Here is a 26720-nt window from a genome sequence, read left to right as displayed (position 1 = left end):
ACAACTGACGTAACGCGTGACGTTAGCGAGAATTTGTGATTTGGTCATATCTTACTAGACATTGTGATGTATGATAACCCCCTGTTTAGAGTTTTTTATTTAGAAAGTTCGTCTTTCTGGACTATACCTTTGTAACTACCATCTTCAGGATGAATTCTCTTCGAAGATGGCTTTACAGACCGAAGGTAAGCAAATGCGTGGCCTCAGTGACCGCTCAGTCTTGTTCTCTTGCGCACCTGTCTGTTTGGAAGTCCATTTTATTTGTTTACAGGAAAGATAATTGTTTGGAACTGATGTTATTTGATATCGTAAAGTCTTGATGCCATTAATAAAATCAGTCTGTGTTATGTTTAAGGGTTTGTTAGCCCTCTATGATGTTTTGATCTCATGATAATAAATAGGATTTCATTGTTTATTTGTTGGTGAAATGGCCTAGTTTTGGGATACTTTGGTTATGGATCAACAACTTTGGGCTTTGATGATTGTAGAGTGAAGCATGACTATGTCGATCGTCTGTACATTGTTAATGTAAGGGTCTGCTCCTTTAGACCACACCCAAATGATCTCAACCAAACTTGTTAGATGATTTAAATAATCAATATCACATATATATGATTTTCACCTCTGTTAATGTTCCAGTGTTAGAATTAGATGGATGGCATGAGGTGTGACTGACAGTGAATCACCATGACTTGTCATTGTTGGTTTTCAAATGTGTGTTAGTTTGTATCTGCTGCACTGGATACCTTCCAATATATTGCTTGTAATTTGTGTCATATACATATTTGTCATAAATTTGAAACTTTGCCATAATCATGACGCTGTTTTACTTGATATATTTCATCCTCACTTTGGAGGTTTTCATGCTGAAAGCTAATACTTTTTGATAGACATGACAAAACATGTTCAGCAGCATTGATCCATGGATAAGAAGGGCAGATTCTGTTAATAGGTATTGAATATCAAACATTATGAATATTTTCATCAGGACAGGTTTTTGACATTATGACAATCCAGTTTATAGTTTTTATGTTTAGTTTTGACCAAATACCTCATACCCATAAATTTGGGTAGGCATGTAGGGATTTTGTGTGTGTTCTTTAGTAATATATGTCTGTAGTTGAGTTAGTGAGTTAGCTTTATGCTGCATCGGCAACATTCTCTCTATATGGCAGCTACCTGCAAATAATCAAGGACCAGACAATTCAAGCAGCGTGTACACTGATCTGCACAGTTGGGATACAATGGCACATATTAACCAAGTCAGCGAGACTGACCACCCCATTTTGTTAGTTGCCTCTTCCGACATGCATTGGGTACTGAAGATCAATTCTAACAATTGATCTTCATGGGTTGTTAACATAACAAAAACTGTAAAACCGAATTCAAATACATGTGTAATTTCATTAAATACTGTAAATCATTAAATTTTTGCGAGCATGATAACTTTTGTGAAAATTGTGAATGACTTGAGCTTGCAAAAATATCATGACACAATTTGCTGGTAGAATGCAATGAATAATCAGCAAACAACTTTCGCTTTATTATTCACCTGTTCATATAATTAACAATAGATCTAGACAATACATATATTAAGCAATGACAACAGCGCGAAGAATGACTAATTACTAGCATTACTCGTACTCACGTGTCACATGTCAAACAATGGATACCTGAACAAAAGTCACTCAATCAGTATGTCCGATAGTCCAGACAGGCGCCAACCACGCAAAACACATTTCTTAGAGACTGTTTGAAAGGCTGAGACCATCCAGTGGCCGTGGATAGGTTTCATGACACTTACCTGGAGATCAACAGCTTCGCAGACACTGACTAAACTGGTCCTTCATCAGTGCCAATTTATTAGAGTCATTCCATTTGATTTAATCCCTTTGAACTGTTTTAGGCTCATCTGGCCTCTGCAGCAAATGGCCACTGATTGCATACATACGGAAGTACTCCACTGAATGGTGTTCAAGATTAGTGGCAAACTTTAATATGTGATTGGATTTACTTCAGATAAAAGTTTCAGATACAAGTAAGCTTTGAAAGTATGTTTTGAGAATAGGCAAGTCGCAAAAATATTGTGACGTAAAACATCTTTTGGTCGCCTCTTGCAAAAATATCATGGCGCAAAAATTTCGTGATTTACAGTACTGAATCTTTGTCGGATGTATGAACTTCTGAAAACAAAAAAATGCATTGAAAGAATGGTGGATGAATATTTTGTGTAATGTCTTCAAGCTTCATATAATAAGTTTGTATTTGCTGGTCATGTAGTCAACATTTCACATGATCAATGATGACCTGCAAGATAGCATAAACATTGCAAGTATGTACACATCCGTCTCTTTTTCTGTAAAGGTTGAAATATAAGGATATGTAAATGCAACAAAACTGATCAACTTGTTTTCTTTTTTCATCAATTCAGTAAGCAAAATCCAGGACCTTCAGACCCAATTTCTTTCTCTGATATACCGTTGTGCGTGAATTGTGTTCTGTGGCCTGTCACTTTTCAAAGTTGCGCCAAGCAGGCCTCTGACAGAAACCCATGTTTGAGTTTTGAAACATGACTGTGTCATATTTTTTCTGCTCTTGTCTCCATGCACGTTTGCTTTTCTCCCAAATGTAACTGACCAAGAATTCAGCACATCCAGCTCAAATCCAAATGTGGCACACCCTTCAATGTGGTCAAACAATTTGCTGTCCCATTGGAAATTTTGTCAGAACAGGATGAGCCTGTGATGGTCGAAAGAAATTGACATGTCACATTTGCTGAGTTTTGTTGATTTATGTTATTGTATCCCAATAGCTTATGATATAAATGATAGCTGATGATATAAATCACTGGATTGTTTGGTTTAGATTAGAATAATTGTAGGCAGCTCACATGTAGTTGGAGTATTAAGCAAAAAAACATAAGAGGTTGATGAATCTGGTGATCAGGCTAGGGGATGTGGATGAATGAGTGTTGTCTTTTGTCATACAGTATGAATGATCATTACTCATAACATAAGTCACTGGTTTGTTAGGTCCAAAATGTCCTATATTTATAGGCATTTACAATCATATTCCTACAGTGTTGCAGGGTGCAGTGTTACACAAACAGTAGGTCAGCCATTTTCTTCAGATGGTTGACTGACAAGCTCTTCTCTTTTGTTCCAGAGGACGGACACCTCTTTGCTGGCCCAGTTCTTCTATTCCGATGAGGATCTGAACATGGTGGCAGCTGAGCTGGACAGTTTTGATGGTCGCAAGGACCCGGAACGTTGCACAGCGCTAGTGAACCAGCTACGTGCCTGCCAGGACAAGGTGCTCACAGCCATACAGAACATCATGGAAGATGCTGTCCCAGGGCAGAGAGCCAGTCGCGACTTCCGTTGTAAATTCCCTGATGATGTTATCCAGGAAAACCTAGCTGGCCAGCTTTGGTTTGGTGCAGAGGTGAGAGATAAAGACATGTTTGTGCCTCCCATTTATCTCCATTTTCCGTTTTGTTGTGATTCCAAAGTAGCCTAAAGAATGAGAGTTAGTCTTGATGTTATTCAGTGAGTGTGTTAGTTTTGATGTTGTTCAATGGAATGTAAAACGTAATTTATCAAACTTTCATGTTGAACATCATCTTTTGGCATTTTAGGTGTTTCACTCATGGCCTCTGGTGTTATCTTTCCACTGGATATGCACAATGGTATCAGTTTTATCAGTCGTTCACCTTTTCATAACTATGGTCTTTCACAGGCATTTCTCCTCTCAGGTCTGTTATTGTCACTGTGTCACACATTGTTGACACCTTTTTATCCTGTTTGTAAAAGGAGCCATTAATCCTAAACATATGCAGGGAACTGGGATGTGCTGAACTCGTGTACCGTGTCTCATGTCTCATGTACTGGTAATTTTTCCATGTATGGCTGTGTATTTTGAAATTTGATTAAAATAATTGTGTCATATACTGTGGATGTTACAGCACTGGCTCAGCGTTTAGAAAAAGAAATGCTTTTGGGTGCAGTTTATCAGTACAAATCTGCTTGTCAATGATGGAAGGCAACTGGTTGGGAACAATGCATTGAGGAGTATGTGCACCTCAACTGCATGTTACTAAAGGCACAATGCATGCACATTTTGGGGAAGTTCTTATTTTCTGAAATTCTGAGGTAATTTGGTGAGGTATTTAGAGCTGTAAAGTAAAACTAAACATTGAGGGTGTGTCCTCTATGGTATATGGTCAGTCGACAGAAATTACCTCTACAAAGTAATATCATGATTTAGTACTAGATGCATGTAAACAGGGAAATTGTCATGTCATGGGGATGTCAGTGGTTATATATTGGTGTCATGCCACATGGATGTCAGTGACTACATATTGGTGTCTTGCCATGTAGATGTTTGCGGTTATATCCTGGTGTCATGTCCATGTAGATATCAGTGGCTCCAGCATGTCTACCTGATGTAGTGGCACAACAGCTTTTCTCTTTGGGGATTGCAGTATTTGCTATTGATTTATGTGATCTTTGTCTTTGCTTATCAGGTGGTGTTTTACTTTCTGTCATTGAGGATGATTAATGCAGCAAAAAGGTCAGCCATGCATTCAAACTGTCTTACTGGTCTTAGTTTCACCGGTGTCATAGGTTATATCTCTCTTACGTCCACTTGATCCATATTCCATGCCACAAGATTGGGTGGCACTTAGTCCTGTCTACTGTCAGCCTTCTAATGCCTCGGAGACTACATTCATTGTATACTCCTCAAGGAGATGAGGACTGATGGTGAATGACCTCAATAATGAGGTCGATCATGGTCTAAGCACACTTTTTTTTTTGTAAACTGGAAACTACACCCTACCTTTGATACAAAGCCATATTATGATTCAGGAATATATGAATTTCTCCTATTTTATGCTCATGGTAAATCTGCGATCACTTAATGGAAGTGGACCCAGAACTTTAGCTTGGATCTCCTAGATCAGCCATCATAGACTTTCCAGCTGTCATATTTCACACAGTCGGTGCATGTTATACTTACATGATATATACTTTACCTTTGAGTCAGAAATGGACCGATGAATTGCAAATTTTATCATTCTAAAAAAGTGTCACATAAATATAAATATAAATATAAATATAAATATAAATATAAATATAAATATAAATATAACTAAATATAGATATAAATATAAATATAAATATAAATATAGATATAAATATAAATATAAATATAAATATAAATAAATAGTACACGTTTATAATCTGCTAATACCCAACAGCTTTCGCATACTTGAAAACCACCAAAAAACATTGTTTAAGAAACTATCATCATTGAAAATGCAAAAGTTGTTATCTGTTGCAGCGGGGTGAAACCGCAGAAACAGAACAGCCACTATCTTGTCGTGCACAGGATGCACATGCCTGATGAAAAATAACGTTGAATGCTGACCTGAAACAGTTGATGGTTAAAGTGTATGATTTTTTCTGTGCTGAAGCCGAAAAGGGCAAACGATTTTATGCCATTAATAAATGCCATAAGCGAGCATCAAAAGCATTAGGAGTATCTGGAACACAAACATCGTGAGGGTGATATGAAGCAGGTATGGGTTATGTCAAAATCACACACATTAAAACATTTGGACAAGTCGCTGAAAATTTTAAAAAGCATTTGAATCAAGAACTGAACCTCAGAGTATCAAAGTACACACTCTGGCGACTCTTACACTCCTTCAGGTGTCGTTATAAGAAAATTTCTGGCGAGAATAGGTCTGTACTCTGTGAACGCCCTGATATTGTTCGCTTGAGAAATATTTTTCTCAAGGTAATAGCGTCAGGAAGGGTTTGAGCCAGTGTACTTGGAAAAGACTGGGGTCAATGCCATGCACACTACCAGCAGTCAGTGGGTACCCGATGGGGGTAATAAGGGGTCATGTAGAAAGCTGCCTTGAGGGAAAGGGAGAGAGATTAATCATTCTCCATGCTGATTGCTCCAGCAGAGGCTTTCTCTCAGGCTTATATATCATGGCTCGACAAATTTCATATCTCACAGCCTTCAAAGGCAACAAAGCCTCAACTATATGAGATCATAAAAACCCACAAAGGTGAATCTCTCTACAAAGCTGACAGTTTCATAAAAAGTAAGGGTCACAATATTCTGTGACTTCCACGATATCACTGTGACCTTAACCCCATTGAAATGATATGGGGTATTGTCAAAGGAGATGTTGCCAGATCAAACACAACTTTTAGATTAACCGGTGTAGAGGTACTGGTTAAGGAATCCCTTCACAAAATGACGACTGAAACTTGGCAAAACTGTGTCAACAAGGTAGCTAACTTCATTGAACAAGGTTACTGGTCTTGGGATGGCTTACAACAGGCAACTGTGGCACCACCTGTCATCTCTTTAAGTTATCACTACGACCCTATGACAAACGAAGAACCAACAGGCCTCCCGGAATAGATTTTGAGATGTCCCGCACCATGACTGGCTGTTTTGTTTCTGTGTTGTCACTCTGCTGCAACAGATAACAACTTTTGCGTTTTCAATGATGATAGTTTCTTAAACAACTTTTTTGGTGGAGTCCGGAAAATGTCCAAATATCAGAAAGCTGTTGCATGTTATGAAATGATAAGCATGTGTACTATTCACATTTATGTGGCTATTATGTACAGTGATACAATTAGCAATTCAACGGACTGTATATGGTATGTATATATATATGCATGGTCACTATCTTGGGGAACCTTAAGCAGATGAATGGCAAGAAGATCATGCTTCAAATTGCTGAAAAGCATGTGCAGATACCCTGCATCAGTGCATGTGAACAGCAGCGTTTTGGTGTAAAGGTTTGTTCAAAATTCGCCAATTTACACTAATTTTTATCATGTATTGAACTCATAACTAAAATCTCTTCAACATTTGAAATTTGTTTTTAATACATCAGTTCATGTGTAAAGTATCCAGTTTGTTGTGGAAGAGATCCTGGTAAGGAGTATCATCAGTTCTGATTTGATTTCTGGTCCGTTGTTAACCTTCCTTCATCACCCTTTCTTAATACCTTGGTCAAACTCTCTTCATCTTGTTATCCTGGCAGGTGCATGTCATTTTTACAAGGACTGTTCGACCCCAAGTCTGTTTACTTTGTCTCGTGAGATGTCCAGGTTGCACTGTGGCACAGCAACTCTGAGGGCAAGCATTATGTAATTAGCAATTGTCACAATGACACATCCAAGTGCACAGACACTTGTGCATGTGGCTTTGTAGGGGAAGTAATCATGGACGTAGCATTTTACCTCACCTCATCCATCTCTGTAACACAGGATGCCTTCTATGTGTATACGCCAAATCCCAATCCTTTTGTATGCATTGATCTGTATCCCAGATTTGACAGTGCTAGACTACTGTTTGTGACTTCAGCCTCTTGTCCGAAGCCTACGTCTAGTCAAGGTCTGTTCAGTTTTGTAAGCAGAGCTGACAATGGTCCATATCTGACATTTAACTTCCTGTAAAATGACGTTATTAGTGATGTTCAGGTCAGGTGACTCTGCAGTCTTTGGCAAAGGTGGTGAACTGTGATGCAAGACTATTGTAATCTGTATTCTTAACTGTAATGTATCCTAACGGTTATAGACTGTGGAGGAAGTTGACAAAATGGAGTGTGGTGCATGCTGGCTGGATGATTGTTGAGGAAATTGACTGCATGGACTGGGGTGGGTTTTGACTAGATGGACTGTGGTGGATGTTGACTAGATGCACTGTGGTTGATGTTGACTAGATGGACTTGGGTGGATGGTGACTGGATGGATAGTGGTGGATGTTGACTAGATGGACTCTGGTTGATGTTGACTAGATGGTCTGTGTTGAATGCAATTGCCAATGTTGAATGTTTCAGTGTCTGGCCGCTGGGTCAAGCATCATGAACCGAGAGGCAGAGAGTGCCAGCATGCGACCTCTGGCACGTGCACTAACCAAGATGCTGGACAGCCTCCGGACGATCCTGAGGGAGCAGTGTCTCAAGAATATACACGAGTACACAGACAGGGTATGTGATTGTTACCTATTCATGTTGAATAGAAGATATTTGGCCAAAAGCAGAAAAGGGTCTGGCCTTTGAGGAAAACAACTGCTGCAGTTTGAATGATAATTTGATGACAACCTAAATAAGATGTGACTGAAAAATGGATGATCCTTCAATATTATTGCATTGTTGTTGTAGAAATCAATGGATTTATGGGTATCACTAGACACTTCCCGTGTTGGAAAGAATTTCATCACCTGCACAACTGTAGTACAGTATTCCATGGATCAGTATTCTACTGTTTAGTCTTTTGATTGCCCTGTGCAGTTATTAATTTATCACCTGTAATGTTTTCTCAGTTATGTACATGTAATGTATTCAGTGACTTCAAACATCACTATGATTTGTTTCCCTACCTTATATTGATGGATCTTTTTTTCAGATCAAAGAGGCACTTATTATATTTGACAAACTGTTTGCAGAATTTGAGCTCAGGTTGGTATGAATTCTTCTTTTGATTGTGACTGAGGGAGTTTAGATTTACCCAGTATTTCTGTACACAGCACTATTCCAGCTATAAATATTTCCAGCAAACTGGAAATATTTGAGTCTGGACCAGACAATCTAGAGATCAACATTGTGAACCTGTTTCTTGGAATCAACTTCAATTTGAAACTTTCATAAGGACATTAACTATCATTCTTAATGACAACAAAAAGAAAACAAGGTAAGACATCACAGGTATTTAGTCAGCACTGAGCAGTTAAGTGGGAAACATTAACCTAAGTATTTATAAACAACAGCCAATAGTATGTACTCAAACTTAAGTATGGGCTTAGTAACTAAGTCATTGTGTCAACAATGATGCAAGCTTCAGTATTTTAGATATTTTTTCTGCATCATTACTGTCAAAATAATCTGTTAACTTATCTTCCTATGATAAATAAAACCCAAAGTCAAGTAAACCACTCCTCTAAAAAACAATTCATTATAATGCAATGCTTGTGATCCTAAATAGTGAATTGGATTCATGAACGTTTGTGAGTGTGATGCACTGAATACACATGTGAATAGTAAAACAATATTTGACACTTGCAGAAAGACACAGATAATGGTATTTCAAGCATAATTTTTCAAAGATATATGTTTTCTCATTAGTGAAAGTAAATCTATAGTGTAACCTGTAGATAAGCTGATTCCATTCTACACCCTGCTTTTATTTTGAACCTTAAATTCTTTCTCAGAAGAAGTCCTCCTTGGGGTACATATATAGTATTAAAATGTCCATTTTAAAATGCCTACGACAGTTGTAACAATATTTCAATAAATATTTTACAAAACAAAAAACCCGTTTTTTTCTTGTGAGATCACCCCTACAGGGCCCCTTCAGCAGGTAACTCTCACTGTGTACCTCGTACCTCACTTTTCATACTGTCATCGATTACAGTTGTCCATTCACAGCTCTCTTCATGAAGCTTACGAATTGAAGTAGAAAATGAGTGAGAAAGCACCCAACTCTGTATACATGGTTCCTTTTGAAAGCATGGGCGCTACCAGGAATTTATAAGTCACTCCTTTTCATTCATGAAATTTTGTAACTTTGCGTGGTGTCTGTTGCTTCCAGCCGTGGCAGTCGGCACGGTCCTCGTGGTTATTTTTTCCAGCCCTGTAAAAGTCTTCTATTTATCCATTGTAGGTATAATAGCTTTAATTATTTAACAGTTAAATACTGCCCATGCCCGTGTACCCCAAGGAGGACTTCTTCTGAAAAAGAATTATACAAACCTGCAGAGGTTATGAATTCTTTCAAGGCACGGCCACCCACCTCCCCACATTCTGTCTGACTAGTTCAGCATGAAAAGTAGGTACGAGGTAGACAGCGAGAGTTACCTGCTCTTGGATGTTGTGGGCCCAGGAAGGGGTCCTGTAGTGGTGGTCTCACAAGACAAAAACAAGTTTTATATTTTGTAAAATATTTATTGCAATCTTGTTACAACTGTCATAGGCATTTTAAAATGGACATTTTAGTGCCATATATGTGCGCCAAGGAGGACATTCTTCAAAGAATTCTTAACCTCTGCAGGTTTGTGTAAATTCAGCTTATCTACAGCAATATGCGATTAACAAACTAAACCAAGGGGAGTTGAGGTATATATACTATATATGCTGAAGGAGAAATCTGAACACAGTGTGAATGAGAAAATGTCAGTAATAATACACTCACCTGTACGCCCTTCATGAATACGGTTTGTTTTTCGTTACACCAGAACCGAATATAAATGAATGTTTACAATTTTTTATCTGAGCGTGTTTCACTTGAGTCCTTATTAAAGTGAGATATGCAAGAATGGAATATGTACTAGCATTGCAGTGGTGCAAGTCAAGTGAGTTTGCAATGGCTGCACATGGTACTGGGCCAGAACTATCACAGTGTCTATTCTAGGACACGCAATTCGCGCTAATAATGATCAAATCGCACCTCATAAAAACAACAGAGCACGAACTGTCGCACATAGTAATTTGCTCCCGAACTACCTTTCAAAAAACATAAGAAAAAAGCTTTATATCGACAAGGATTGACTTTAAATCGCAGTCGGCCTCAGGGTCAAGTTCGAGTGACAACATGTAAACATAACAGAGTAACCTCCTTTGGTTAAAACCACTATCGGCACTGGGGAAACGAAATTCCATTCATATCAGTATGAAAATAGATAACGTTTTTCGATGAAGTTATGTCTTGATTAATTAATTATTTGACAACATTAGACTATGAACGCTAAACATAGTGCTTGTGTACAGCACTTGCAAAACACAGTTTTGTCGATCTTCTTTAGAGCACCAGTTCATTTTCGCTTCTTTTTTTAAATCAGACAATATTATCACTTGAAGTTGCAGACGACAAATGAATATGAAATTCTTATTTACAACAGTTTGTGGTAATTTGGTGTGCATAATGCCACACAAAAGAATGAAAATAACTGACTTTTTTGCACAAAATACCACTGAGAAAGCAACAGTCTCCGCCATGTCTCCCCAGACCGATACGTCTGTTAAGGAGACATGTGAATTGAAAACACCTGAGACTGACCCTGGTCCCTCTGACTCTTAAAAAAACAAAACCAACTGTTTTTCAGAAAAAAATGGTTGCAGGAATGGCCATGGCTCTTTCAAAATGAGCTTGGTGCTATGATATGTGACTATTGTAGCCAAAATAAAATGAGCAATAGTTTCACTGGTGGTTTCTATAAGTTTTGTACATCCACACTATTTTGAAAGACGGTAATACAGGTATTCCCCCTACATTTTCCAAATCCCCCCTCCTTTTTTTGTAAGGGGCGACAAATCCCCAAGATTTTCAGTTCTAGAATAGACACTGCCATCAGTGTATTTGCATACTGAATTTGAGTGTCATGTCAGATCACTAGTTATTTCTAGATTAACAGTAAACATGGAGGTTCCATATTGTGTATGAGCCACTCAACTACAATATTATATTTATGAATAATTGTTACCCAATGTTCATGATACATATCATATTCATCACACAGTGTATTCATTGCAGCCTGAGTCAGTAAGTACTCATCAGTTAAAACATTTATGTGTTCAGACACAAAGATTCAGACAAGAAAGTAAGCAACATATCACTTGCCATGTTATGTTTGATGTGTGTGACGGCCTTCCTGGTGGTGTTTATTTTGAAGGAAGTGACCGTTGTCTCACCAGGAAGTTATGGCTCTCTGGAAGACCATCACACGTCACAGAGTTTGGCCAGAGGACATCCTGTTACATCACAAACTGCCACACAGTACCACTTGTTTATAGGGTCACACTGACCACACACGTCCTCAGGCTTTTCATACTGATAATAGCTTTAACATACCAACTCCATGAAAAACAAGCACTCTGTGTTTCACAGGGTTTTACATCACATAAAAATGTGTGTGCAGTACGCACAAGTGTAAACAGTAGTATCCGAAAATAACACTGGGTCATGAAAGATGCGCAGTATTATTCACTGTAACCAATTCTTTGGAAGAAAAGTAAGATCCATGTAATTAAAATAATTACAAAATTTTAGGTTCAGGTCCAGTACACCATTTCATTCCTTCAAAGAAACATTGTTTGCTCCTTGTCCCTAACCTTGAAATTAGTAATAGTTTGTCCTGTACGCCTCTTGATTTGTACATCACCTTGAATTTTGTTGAAAGTGGGTTCCAGTCTTCCACGCAGGAAGACCCATAATATTAATCTTCCTTTGTTAGCAACATTGGTCCTTGACCCTTATTTTACCGATAACATGTCTGTAATCTGAAGCTATGATACCTGGAACTAACTACTTTTGAAATATCTTTAGTGTGTTAAACATGAAGATGCTTCATAAGTTACAGTTCAAACTAGATGTGAAAATGTAAAATTGTGACTTAGAATGGAAAGATAAAAATAATTTCTGTTGACGTCAAACAAGTCAAGTCTGTATCAAACAATATGTCCAGTTCAAGATATTGTGACATGGTTAAAAATAGTCCTGTGGTGTAGTCAGTGCTTTAGACTGTCATGCACTCCTGACCTGTGAAACGTGCAGGTCAACATGCTCAGGTCAATGAGGTGCTGACAGTGGGTGAGAGTGTGGCCATTCATCATCCCTGTGACACACTGACGTTCAGCTTCTGTGCCTGCCGTATCTTACCACATAGTTGTGTCCACTCCACCACCTGTTGGGGAGAAACAGGTTGTGCTAACCTGTGTCACAGGGTTCAAACTATGAAGGACAAATTTCCAGTTAAAGTGAGAAAAAACATGTCATTCAATTCCTTTAGATCTAATATTATTGTAACACAAAAAACTATTGCTCAATATTTTGCTTTTGGACCGAGAATCACTAATATCATGCATACAGAACTATGTTACACATGTACAAGAAATTTATTGGTGGGTAAAATCAAGATCTTTGTGTTGTTTAAAAAAAATTCCATTCATGAGAATTATGATCTGTTCTGTGCTGGTATAATAGATATGTATTGTGAAATGGATCGTTGACCTTAAAATTGTTAATTTTCATTAGAAATTGACAGATATGTCAAAATTTATTCTGTTACTCGATATCAAAATATATGTTTTTAAAGAAAATTACTAAAGATAGCATATCATAATGTGGATCGAATTGTATCGCATCGTTCCAGTATATCATGGTACATATCGTATCATGAATTTTTTGTATCGTACCTGTACTAATTTAAGCAATGTTACCAGTGTAAATATAAACTCTGAGTTACTAATAACATGGCAGTGCAGAGCTGACTGTTCATATAAATCAGAACATTTTAGAATTGTTCAAACATATACATATGTATTTGGCAATCAAACAGATTTTCTTAATTATTGAAATTGCCCCACTCTTTCCCATCTTTCTGTTCTTGTCTGTCCATCTTGTATAAAGAATATACATAATTTTATGTAAATACAACAGAGAAGGTGTTCTAAGTTGTATCCTTTTCTCATGAACAAACAAAATATGTTTAAAACCGCACAAAGATCTTGATTTGACCCCACCAATAAATTTCTTGTCTAATTGCAAACATTGTTGATATCTTTCTAAAGCCATTTTTAACATAATGTATCAAATGACTATCTAAATCTATTGGTGATGATGATGAATATGACGTTGATGTAATAGTGTCTTCATACATGTGAAACTGAAGTTGTCAACATATTGCCGTAATTATGTACAACAGATGTCAACACATCACTCATGTAGTCTACATAATGTTCACATTGTCAACTTGATACTGGCATCATTGCTGACACTTGCTGTTATACTTACAACATTGTTGGTACCAGGAAATTATCTTATTCATTATTGAATCTTTACACAAGTACAATGTTTGAAGTCCATTTCTGTTGTTTCCCACCATGATATTGCTGGAACATTGCTGGAATATTGCTGGAATATTGCTAAAGACAGCATAAAATGAAACTTAATCACACTTCTTGTACAAGAGAGACAAATGTATCAGTGTTTGAAGACAGTAGCTATCTCAGATGTGTTTCTCTTTGAACAAGCGAGTCTGACCACCCGATCCCGTTAGCGCCTCTTACGACAAGCAGACTCATCTTTTACAGCCAGCATGTTCTGCTGAAGGCCTATTCTACCCTGAACCTTCTTTGGTCAGACTGAGTAGAAGGCCATAGGTTTAGGTGTGTGTGTGGCAGGGGTGGGGGTGTCAGTGTGTGTCCGTCCCTAACAAATGAGTTACATTCATTATTGAATGTTTGGATGTTATTCTGTGAAAACATTCCCAAAGCCAGTACAAAGCCCTTTTCTGTGCGTCAGTTTTAGCATCTACTCTTGAAGATCGGGGCTAGAAGTCGCCCTCAGTAACCAGTTTAGTAATTAACGAGATCATTTGGTTAGGTTTGCTGACTTGGTTGACATGTCATTTTATCCCAGCTGCTTAGGTCGATGCTCATAGTGTTGATCTGTGGATTGTATGGTCCAGACACGATTAGTTACACACCGCGGTCCAGTGTTTGCCTAGACATGAAAATATAGGAGTCATCATGACTCCCTGGTAACATGGAAGGAGACATGGTCATGTTTTAGGGAGCCAACTTTGGTATGGAACTTTCATCAAGACATCAACTGTGATTGTTTAATAATGACAAGAAACAAGGTAAAGCAGGTCGGGTATTTAATCAAGACTGAGCAGTTAACTTGCAATCAATAAATTAAGTAGTTTTAAACAAGAGCAAATTACAGATTTTTCCATATCCTGACTCACGCTCATTATGCTTATCTCATCCCTTTAGACGAAAATACGGGAAACACTTGAAATCCCTTGAAGTTCTCTTCGTTTGAAGTGGACGTACAGTACACTCACCCACAGAAAGCGTCCCTGTTTCCTGCCACATCAATCACATGACTAGCCCTGTTTGTCACTCTCTCCTCTATCGCTCGATGAGACCATTGGAGTCAACTTGACTCCCTATACTGTGTTTATATTTCAGTTCTTACACAAAATTTAGCATCTGTATTAATTATCATAATGATATGAAATAGTTTTTCAATGTTGTTGATCATGTATTTCATCATGTGAGATTGTGTTTTCACTGATGAAATCATGATCCTGGTGAAGGTTACAGCTGTCTGCGGATGATCCATATTATTATATCCTACTTGCATGGTTATTTGTTCTTCCACTGTTCACTGTGAACTTGGTAAGAAATTTGTTTGTATTTCTTTACTCTTCAAATACATGCTGAAAATTATTTACGTAGGCTCTCTCAAGTCATGTCTGGCAATTTGATTCTTATTACGTCTGGTAGCCATGTGCTAACTACTGCTGATATTCCAGTTTATAGTGAATAGCCAGACCGTACCCAAGGGGTAGCCGTAAGGATAGCATGGAAACTAGGTCCTAATCCCAGAAGAGGTCTTCAGAATTGAAGTCATCTCAATCAAAGCAGTTGAAGTCATCTACATCCTCCTAGACTAGTCTTCAGCTACTAGATCACTAGATCACTGAAACAACGGACCAGCTCTTCTTCAAAGGTCCTTCAGGGATGATACCGTCCCTACGACGAATCTGGACACCTGCTACCTGAGGTACAGGGAATGAGCGCAACATGCAGCATCTATTAGACCTTCATCTACTGCTTGTACAACAAAACTGTAACCTTCAGAGAGTGTACTTTCAATGCAGACATCGTCAACATCTACACTCGACACGTCATATGCTTCTGCGAATCTACAGCCACCACAGCATTTGGACATCATCAACAACTACTACAATCACCTTGCGTGACGTGACAGCTGCAGCTGGTGCGTCAGATGGAGAAGATGCATGGGAACACTCCTGTTCACGAAGACCTTCACCATCAGCTCTATCATCTCCATGCAGTTAAAAGGATGAACACTCCTATTCATGAAAATCTTCACCATTAGCTGTATCATCTTGAAGCAGTTTAGAGGATGCACCCTGCATCAACTCAGTGAGTGCATGCACACACGTATCCTGCTACAGCTGAAAAGGATTCACCAACTGAGTGATTATGATGTTCTGATTACGATCAGTGTTTCATTGAGTATGTTATGTTTATTAGTTTTCGACCTAGACTGCAATTCGTCGGTCCGCTTTGAGCCAAACGGATTATAGTCAGTCATTTATACACATGCTCACTTGTGTATTTGCGAGACAAGCCTGAAAGCTAGCGAGGGAATCACTGACTGCACAAGATTTCATGATGATCATTTGGTTGCAACACCAGTGACGTCACATCTGGAATCCAATTGGTCTTTGAAGGACGCCCTGCGCAGAATGCTGTTAGTGTTCTCGTGTCAGGAAGTCGTCTGCAGATGTAAACAATCCTTCCATCATTGGAAAGATGTTAATTTTAACCCAGATAGCAGTGTAAAGCTGCATTTGATTGTCTACACAAGGCAGGAGGTCTTCTAACAGCAGATTCTGAAGGATGGCAGCAACAGATGGCAGTTTTTTGCCAAGACGGCCAGCCATGGATGTGACGCAAGTTCTACATCCTGGGAAGTAGAATCTTTGTAGCGTGATAGTGTTGAGACAAGATTCAAGCCATGATACCGCAAGTTCTACTCTTTCCGTTACCACTACAACAGTAGCAGTGAGGTCTCGGTCTACTCACCACAGCGCTGCGTTTGATCTGAAGGGGAAGACTACAACTACGCCCATTACAACATTGCACAGACACTTTTTTGACAGAGCTGAGCTGCAACAGTCACCTCTACTTAGATGTGTCGTTGCCCACCTGGACAACAAGGTCACTGCAGGAATTTGGGCGAGCAACAAACAGCACTCTACATATCAACCACCTTGAGATGAAAATTGGCAACACAGTACAACACTGGTCGACAGCATTGAGGAACAAACTACTGATGGTCAACACCGACATATCCACAGTAGTGTTCTACGTAAACAAGCAAGGTTCAATATGATCTTGTATGATGATATAGCTAACTTTCAACTCTTCAACATCGTTGACAACTTGAATCTCTACTTAAAAGCATGCAACATCATGGCATTTGGATCACCACAAATAGATCTATTTGCCACCAGGTTCAACAGATACCAACATTTGTATCTCAAGTACCGGATCCATTTGCATGGGCAACAGTCACTCTCAGCATCTCATGGGAAGCAATGAAAGTTTACATGTTCCCGCCTCCAGTCTTACTACCGAAAGTCAATGGAAAGATGAAACAGACGATGATGACTTTGGTCATGCTTACTGGGCAGCGAGAGAATGGTTCCCAGTACTCATCGAGGAACTAGGACAACCATCAATGAGTCTCCAAGGGTGGAAGAACCTACTGGAAGAAACTAGTGTATCTAAAATCTGACACTTTATCCCATGGCTTGAGACCATGAAGCTCTGCAAAGCAAAATGTACTCGTAATGAAGATACTTATACATGAATAAGAGCCATGACTGGGTTTTAGTGGAAATCTTAACATACGGTTGCATTAGACACTAGCAGGACGTTAGCTTATCTATATATCATCATATTCCAATCAGTGAATGCTTTAAGAGAAGACAAGTTTGACGGGATGTACTCCCCCCATCTCACAGATGAATATTGGAAGAACAGGACTGAACTATCACCATTATGGTTCCTGAAAAAGGGGCAAGTACTGGACGTACTTACATGGCAGTCAACAGAGTGTGGCCTGACCCACCGCTGTTTCCGTCAGATTCTGAAAGCATAATAAGCATGAGTCAGCATAAGGAAACATATGTAATTTTCTGAATAAAATTGATATGGTATGCTTATCCTGACTCATGACATCAAGCCCTCCCAACCACCCCTCTTTTGCATGCTGAATTCCCAGTACTTCTTGTGCTGGGCATATGGAGTTATGGAGAGAGTGACAAACAGTGCTGGTCATGTGACCAATTTGGCGGGAACAGGGAGGCTTCCTGTAGGTGAGTGTATTGTACATCCACTTCAAAAGAAGGGAAGAAGGATTTCAAGTGCTCCACTATCTTCACATAAAGGAGATAAGCATAATAAGCATGTGTTAGGTTAAGTATGAAATATCAATTTTATTCAGAAAATTAAATGCTTAGAACTTAAAACCTGTTAGCATTGCATCAATAATGATGCAAGCTTTTATATTCAATCTGTATTTTAGGTAAGATGTGCGTCAAATATACAAGTTTTTTGTGTCAGGGCAAACACTGGGCGTCATATAGCCGGAATATTGCTGAGTCACTAGATTTAAACAACACACTAACCAACTAACATCAAGGTTATTGTGTTTGCATAATGTAACAGACTTAACAATCATCTTAGTGTCAAGGTCACATTGTGAAACGCGGCCCACAATTAACCAATTATATGATAGCAGAAATTATTATAACGTCATGTATATGCGAGCCTACCCAGTAATAAATGTTTTTGTTCCCTATTTATGAGAAACTGTACGTTTTGTGTTGTTTACCACAGCTATGTGAGCGCAATGGTACCAGTCAAGACAATGAAGGAGTATGACACGATACAGGAAATCACAGTGCTCTTCTCTGAAACGGTACACAGGTAGGTTGCCCTCAGCTGACACTGGGATCAGAGGGGTTTGTACCCTATCATCAGAGTTGGGAGCGAATCACGCACATCTACAAGGGAAACTTGAGAATAGCAATTAAACATTAAAATGTAGTTAATAGTTTAGGAATCATTGATTGTATTGATTTTCCCTGTTTTGAAATGTTATAGAAATTAGAATGCCTTGTGGCTTACATTCTGTGTCCTGAGAAGAATACTTATACTACTCAACCTTTGACAAGGATAACATGAAAGAATCAGGTATAATGTTAGTTATATAGTGTTTTGAAAGGGTGTAAGGGGCTGTAAGACCCTTGTAAATTCGGTATTTGCTGAGTCCCCATTCATCCTTTGGCAGAATGAGATGCAAAATGTTTCACCATGATTTTCTAGAAGTCATAAAGGGAGATAACCCAGGCAGGCTTAGTTTATCATAAAAATGATTGAATTTAAGGTTTTGTGAAAGGCCCCCCCAAAAGTAATGCAGAAATATTTATTTGAAAGAAATGTAAATAGATAAATAATTTATTAATGGAAATTTAAATTCGTAACTGTGCTTGTTAATGGCTGTATCCTCAAAGGAGGTTGAAGTACTGTAAAACTATTGTCCTCCTGAGAGGGTATGTAAGTCCACAAACATTCAAAGTGAATTCAAACTTTCCACGTTTTTAATCGTAGAATAAGTGTTTTTTTACTGTACAGCTAGATTTCCCAAATTGCTGACAGGGCTGAAGGGATGATGTAAATCCAGCTAGGGTCCATGCTGGTAGAAAAAGGATTGTAAGTCCCCATGGTCCCTAGTATGGTGATCTACCTGCAGTTGTTAGCAATCCAGAGCCCATTTTTATATTGTATTGTCCTGTATAGATAAACTAGTTTTACATTCTATTCTGTGATATTCTAGTTGTTTTACTGTCCTTTGTCGACAGGTTTTTATAATATACATATATTTCATTTCAGTGTTGTGTTCCCGTCACAATATGGCTGAAATATTGCCGATGTGACATTAAGTATTAACTCAATCACTCATTAATTGTTTAGTTTACCAGACCCAGAAATATACTCTTAAAAAAAAGTAGGGGAACCTGAACTTTGAAGTCTTTGAAGAAAGAACCCCATTTGGGAACGTTACAATGGCATTCATCTTGTGTATGCAGGATCATTTCACGTTATCACTACATGCAAACACAATGCATGGGAAGCATGTGCACAACATGGGAGCCTCCTACACGTGTATGGGGTGTCATTGTGAATCTTGACATTTTTCAGGGAGGACAAGAAATCACTAAGACCATTTTTTCCGATAATTTTCATGCATCTATGCATGGTCACGGTTTTCAAGCTCAAATCACACAACTACTGGCTGAAAACTTTAAACCTCAAATTTTCCTGTCATACTCCAATCACCTAACAAGTGGGATAACTGAACAAACAGCTTTGCTTTGAAAGAAATCCATGTGGTGATGCATCTTCAAAAACATCCATTATTATTGTATTAACCTTGATTCAATCCCATAGATCTCCCAATTGGACAATCGTACATTGAAAGTGCAGTTCCCCTATATTTTTTTTTTAAGAGTATATTTTAATGGTCAATATTCAATATTTACGTGAGAACAGAAACATTGTGTACAAAACTACGTGATGACAGTTTAAAGCTCATGAAACACAATCCAACAAATCACAAATGATGAAGTCCGAATTATGCTAGTTACCTGTTCAGTCCCAGGTTTTTTAATTTACATGTGTTGTTTCAGGGCACTAAAAGTTGGGCTTCTGACCCAGGATATGATTGATGAGTATGACCCCGCGCTCATGTTTACAATCCCTCGTCTTGCTATTGTCAGGTGAGCACAAATGAACGATCTTGTGTAACTAGTGTTAGATGAACTTCCATTGCTGAATATTTTAGTAGAGAATTGTCATGCAGGTAAATGTCATTGTTTTGCTGATATTTTCTGTCATTTTGTTCATAATTCTGTTCATAATGACACTTGAAGATCCAAGTTAACATTTTGCATCAGCAAACCAGGCTGTCATATATGAGGTCATCCTTTGAGTTTGTTTATTGTTGCAGTGGACTGGTTGTGTTCCGAGAAGGACCGCTGAATCCAGACAACGATCCATGGAATATGTCTGACATGTTCCGCCCATTCCAAACCCTCCTTTTCAAGATCAGGTATGTTTCAGAAATTGTTACGAAAAGCCTTGGTTACAACCACAAGTTTTTATTCATGAACCAGCCAACCTGTTCTGTGAATCCTTGCTGTAGTCCAGTGACTTGACAGAGAAACTATCTTGCGGCCAGTCCCCTTACAGTTGGAACCTACAAAGATCCGAGTTCATTGGTATTCATCATCATCCAATGATTGTTGTAACAGGCTACTATGTGATTGGACAGACTTGGTTGGTTGGTTGGTTGTGTTCTAATTATGTTAGTCCATGCTCTTGATGTCAATCACTAGATTTTCTGTCCAGATTTGTTTGTGTACATTCTAGACAACAGTTGAGTTTGGCGGATACACACCGACAAGATTCTGTGAATGATGTCATTCCTGCTAACACTGTTTTCAAGCAAGTGATGGTAGTTCCTCTCATCACTTGCTTGAGTCTTGTGTCAGTACCTACACCGAAATGTCACACTCATTGCAATGAAAAAAAGTTAACATCCATAGAAGTTGATTTACCTTGACCTACACAACTTCTAGAATGCCCCTCAAAGAAGATCTCATTCCCTGACTTTTGTTTTCCAGAGAACTGCTGTATACCTTATCATCTGAGGAGATGGTGACGTTGGAACGCGCACTGTGCTCCGCAGAAGAGCCAACATTCCTAGCCACACTCCAGCCAACCATAGAATCAGTGGAGGGCTTTTCTCAAACAGAATTTGTGAAGCTTCACACTGACAAGAGCCAGGATGCACCGGGTGGACTGCTGTATGAGGACACATTGGGAGGACCGATACTTGTACACACGCCAAATTCTGGTAGTCCTGTCACTCCTGTTGCACAGACTGAGTTTCCTGTTGGGACAATGTCTGCCTCGACGTCATGTGCAACTGTAATTGCTGCATCGCGAGTTAACAGCTTGGATGTTGAGGATCAGCAAGAGCAGGAGTGTTTGTTGAACAAGAGTGAGAGCAACGACTCTGGGCTGCATAGTGAGAATGTCAGCACTTCAGATAGCATTACAACAGTGTCATCTGCAGAATCCCAACCATTACTGAACGATACTCTCACCGCAACCAATTCTGAAGGGGAGAGAACTCTGGCAGAGTTAACAAGGGATGAGAGTTGTGCCTCCCTTGATGATTCTTTGAGTTTGGAAGCAATGGAGACTGGTGAAAGTAATAGGACAGTATCAGTTGCTGATGTATCACATAGTATTAGGCTAATGTGCGCAGATATTGTGAATGATATTGTTGAGACAACTGTAGTTGATGCTGCAAGTCAGTCCATCTGTCTGTCTGTTAGTCCTCCTCTGTCTCCTTCACAGTCTTCTGTGTCTTCCAATCTTTTGAAGCCAGGTGAGGAAAGTAGCTCGGACTCGATCAGCATGTTAAGTGACTCTGTGAATCCGAAACCAAATGAAGAAAGTGGCTCAGATTCTGTCAGCATGTTGAGTGATTGTGTGAACCAGTTAGAGGCTGCCTGTGATCTTGGAGCTCATGACACGGACAATGTTGTGGGTGATAGTGCAATAGTCACCAGTTCCACCTCTCATGAAACACCTCCATGCCAACCTGGCTGTTCTGTGATAGTAGATAGTAACGACAGACTGGACAATTCTGACGAAACCCACAAAATGTCCAAACATGGTCACTCTTCAAGCTCAAACCCATCACTTCAAGCCACTGGGTCTAAGAAATCACAAAGAGACAAGAAAAGCTGCAGAACTTCAAAAAAAGGCAGTAACCAAGGCAACACATTAGATAAACTCAACAGTAAAGTTGGTGCTCCCAGTGGGGAGACAGGGGAAGGAACTCCAGAGCGACTCCCAGTACGGAATGTACAACGACTTCGCTATGCAGAGAGTATTAGTTCAAGCTGCTCAAGTTGCAGAAGCGTTGGTTCCAGTGTCCATGGAGATGGAGAATGGGAGAAGGAGAGGTATGTCAGGCTGGAGTGGTTGGAGTAGTTACATCAGTTCTTAATGGTCACTTCTGATCACTTTGTTTGATGAAGATGTTGAAACTTGTCGTGACTAGCCAGAGCCATATCACTTAACCTTGTGTCCATATATATCCCAACAAGGGTGCAGGCTTTGTCCGAGGAACTTTTCCAACCTTTAAGTTACAAGGCTAATGGCCAGCTTTGCATATGTGTTATATTTAGCTTCCTGATTTGGTCAGGTGTTAGGTTGGGGGTTGGGGGTTGGGGGTTTAATCTGTGGAGATTGAATATTCAGCATTCACTAGAAATTGAATATTGAGCATTCACGAAATATATGTCCAAAACTCTGAAAACTCTCAAACAACTGACCTAATTTCAGTCATATATACTGGACAAAGATAGTTGGGGATATTTGTAAATTATAAAATTATGAATAATGATGTATATTAATCACTGACATACTTGTAAAATATCAGTCATAAAAATACTAATATCCCTAACTTATTTGTCTAGGATATATGTCCTTGAAATGCATGTAAGTATAATGTAAGTTTCCAAAAATTGTTAGCTGTCACAAAATGTCATAAAGGTGAGGTTTAATAATCTGATCCAGACTTGATTATTCATGCACCACTGTTATGTATATAGAGAAATTATGGCAGACAACAGACAAAAAAAAATGAATGTTTTTGAAAATTGACATGTATGATGTGGCTGCTGTCAGCTATAACTGCCCCTTTCTGTCCAGCTGTGCAAGCAGTGAGACCAGCTCCTACAACTCGGAGTGCCATGACGATGAGGAAATAGCCCTGGCAATACAAGCTGCAGAGCTGGCTTCACGAAATGAGGCCCGGTCTCGTTTCCGTAGCAGCAGCGACATGATTCATCGCCTCTTCGTCTGTATATCAGGTAACCCACCAACTAACCGGCTGCCTATGTTTGTTGCCTATGAGTATATAATCCGGAGACCCACATCAGAGACACAGCCCTTAGAGATCTGACATTATAGTATAATGCAGCTGATTGAAGATGATCGTCAGTAACTTAGGTTATTGCAAGATTGTAAGAATGATTGGTTTGCCTTGGCCTGACATAAGTATATACAGATAGACAGACATTTTTTGTTTAGTATTTATCATTAATGGCCACTAGCTCATTCCGTTTATGTAAAAGTATTATAAGGAAGCACAGCAATAATTGTAAATTTCTCTTTACTTGGTGTACTTCCAGCCCCACAGATGCGCCCACACAGCACATCCATGTTCATGTCAGTAATGGACCAATTATACTTTCCCAAGTATACATCCTGCGAGTCACATCACCATGTGCCTACTCACTTCACAAACATACCTTCCCAATCTCAAAACTAACACAACCACCCCCCTCCCTCCCACACTCCCTCACTCACTCGCTCATGATGACATACTCTTCCAGGTGTAGCGGACCAACTTCAGACCAACTTCGCCAGTGATCTTCGAAACATTTTGCGAGCGGTGTTTGACATGAACTGTGCAGAGCCTCTCCTTACTGATGACAATATTGATGTGGATGTAGATGATGAGGAGGCAGCTGCCAGTTCATCCAATGAAAACTCCCCTACAAGGAGCAGGAGTAACGTCGAAAATCGAGAGGATCTGTCTCAAGGTCACAGCAGTGAAACCCAGGAACACACACAACCACCCCAAGGTCAGATTTGAAACTTCATTTATATTAGTCCAATTTTCTCCAAAAGTTTTCTTGTTCATTATGTCAAAATGATGCAAAATGAAGACAAATTGTAATCAGGTTACTACTAATTCCTTAAAATACAAATTAGAACGTGCCAACTGGTGATGCATTATGTTGCAAACTCACATAAAATCTCCAAAGCTTCATATCATTGTATGTTAATCTTGTTCAGTCATTATAATACTACAGGCATCAGAACAATTCTGTATACCTGATTTGGCTGTTTCAGATCCACCCCACTGGGTGCCAGATGAGGTGTCACCATTGTGCATGGCATGTAGAGTACCATTCACCTTTGTGAGGCGACGACACCACTGCAGGAACTGTGGCAAGGTATGCGTCAAATAATGGAAATGAAAAGGGTCTAGATTTTCAAAGTTCTCTTAGCACTGAGAATGTTGTGAGTGCCATACATTACCATTAACTTACGACTATCATAGCGCTAAGAGAGCTGCTAAACAATGGGCCCAGCATTCTAAATGAAGTGGCTAGAAACATTGAGCTGTTTGCGTGAGACCTTCACCACATCGTTGTAATATATTAGACAACCTACAGGGGTACTCACATTGGGTTAGAGTACATAGTGACCTATCAGAATAAAACAAAATGAGTGAGAATATACGACCTGATTGACCAAACAGAATAAAATGATATGAGTGAGAATAAAATAATATGAGTGAGAATAGAACAACCTGACTGACCAAGATGAATAAAATGGTATTGGAGAGAGTAAAACGTGATTGACCAAACAGAATAAAACAAAATGAGTGAGAGTAAAACAACATGGGGGACCAAACAGAATAGAGCGAAATGAGTGAGAATAAAACAACATGAGTGACCAAACAGGATATAATGACATGCGTGATCAAACAGAATATAACAAAATGAGTGAGAACATACGACATGGGTTACCAAACAGAATAAAATGATATGAGTGAGATTAAAACAACCTGACTCACCAAGATGAGGGAGAAAAAAACATGAGTGACAAAACAGAATAAAACGAAATGAGCAAGAATAAAACGACATAAGTGTCCAAACGAAGAAAAATGACATGAGTGATCAAACAGAATAAAACAGTATGAGTGAGAATATATGACCTTAGTGATCTAGCAGAATATTATGACACCAGTGAGAACAATGGGACATATTTACATAAAATGTATCGAAGCATTACGTTGAAGGTTGCAGTAAGACTGCTTTTCTTTTTCCCCTCTAGTGTAGTCTTTAGTAGCTACTGTTAATCTCTAGGCTGCTCCTTATTTTAATTGTTTGAAAGGTAGATTGTGTGTCAAAATCTTTTTGGAAGCATCAGTAGAGTGTATGTGGCATTATCAAGACAGATAAATTGTGATAGCTTTCTATGTACTCTTGCCAACAACAGCCTAGTGGTTAAAGTGTTCGCTCATCAAGCTGAAGACCTAGGTTCGATTCCACACATGGGTACGTGTGAAGCCCATTTTCTGGTGTCACCCGCTGTGATATTGCTAAAAAGTGGCGTAAAACTAAACTCATTCTTGCCTACAAATACAGATACTGATATCTTAGATCATTAACCTTGTCAACAAGGATCAAGTTTGTGATCAGTTTTCAAACCTGATGAATTGTGTGATTAAAAATGCATGTGCTCCTATTTGAAGGCAAATGTGTAAGGAAGTGAACAGTGTTGCAGTTTCATGGGATTATGCAGGGTAGTGGTGGGTTTGTTTTTAAGCTGCTTTTAGCAATATTCCAGCAGTATGCCAGTGGGGGACCAGAAATGGACTTCACACATTGTACCCATGTGGGAAATCGAACCTGTGTATTTGGCATGACGAGCAAACACTCTAACCATTTGGCTAACCCACTACCACCATTTGCAGGAAGCAGCACATGGAATCTGTTATTGTTGCTAATTATTGGTTCATCATGATTTACATGTATTGATGCAAACATTAAGACCAATGAGGATGAACAGTTCAACTTGATAGTGACTTTTCTTTCTCTCTGACAACTTTGTCTTCTGCTTCAGATCTTCTGTGGGCGCTGTTCCTCCAATTCTGTTCCGCTGCCTCACTATGGACACGCAAAGCCTGTCAGGGTGTGCAACCGTTGTTTCATGTTCCAAGTTACACCATTCACCGTCGCTGGAGCGTCCTAGTTGTCCAGCTATATCATCACAGGATTGTCCCTGATCTACTCCTTAGCATGTAGGATGGGCATCTGTGTTGTCATCTTGCAACTTCCCCAAGGGTGTCCTTGGGGTCCAGCTGCATTGTCAATAGATCAATCAGTATAATTTTCCAGTCACACCTTCAGAAAGAAAA

The 26720-nt window shown here is 39.1% G+C and overlaps 1 protein-coding gene across 1 annotated transcript; it reads left to right on the top strand.

Moving 5' to 3' along the window:
• Nucleotides 1-21: 21 nt before the first annotated feature.
• Nucleotides 22-26720, top strand: LOC137265260 (lateral signaling target protein 2 homolog). The gene is made up of 12 exons (XM_067800615.1): nt 22-185; nt 3166-3444; nt 7877-8026; nt 8445-8497; nt 18479-18568; nt 20332-20421; nt 20652-20753; nt 21328-22683; nt 23435-23595; nt 24121-24372; nt 24644-24747; nt 26426-26720. The coding sequence occupies exons 1-12, from the start codon at nt 150-152 to the stop codon at nt 26552-26554; spliced, it is 2802 nt and encodes a 933-aa protein (XP_067656716.1). The 5' UTR covers nt 22-149; the 3' UTR covers nt 26555-26720.

The sequence above is a fragment of the Haliotis asinina genome, chromosome 15, assembly GCF_037392515.1.
Source record: "Haliotis asinina isolate JCU_RB_2024 chromosome 15, JCU_Hal_asi_v2, whole genome shotgun sequence".
Taxonomy (NCBI): Eukaryota; Metazoa; Mollusca; class Gastropoda; order Lepetellida; family Haliotidae; genus Haliotis; species Haliotis asinina.
The sequence above is the reverse complement of the archived record's forward strand: the minus strand, read 5'-3'. Positions and strand labels throughout refer to the sequence as shown.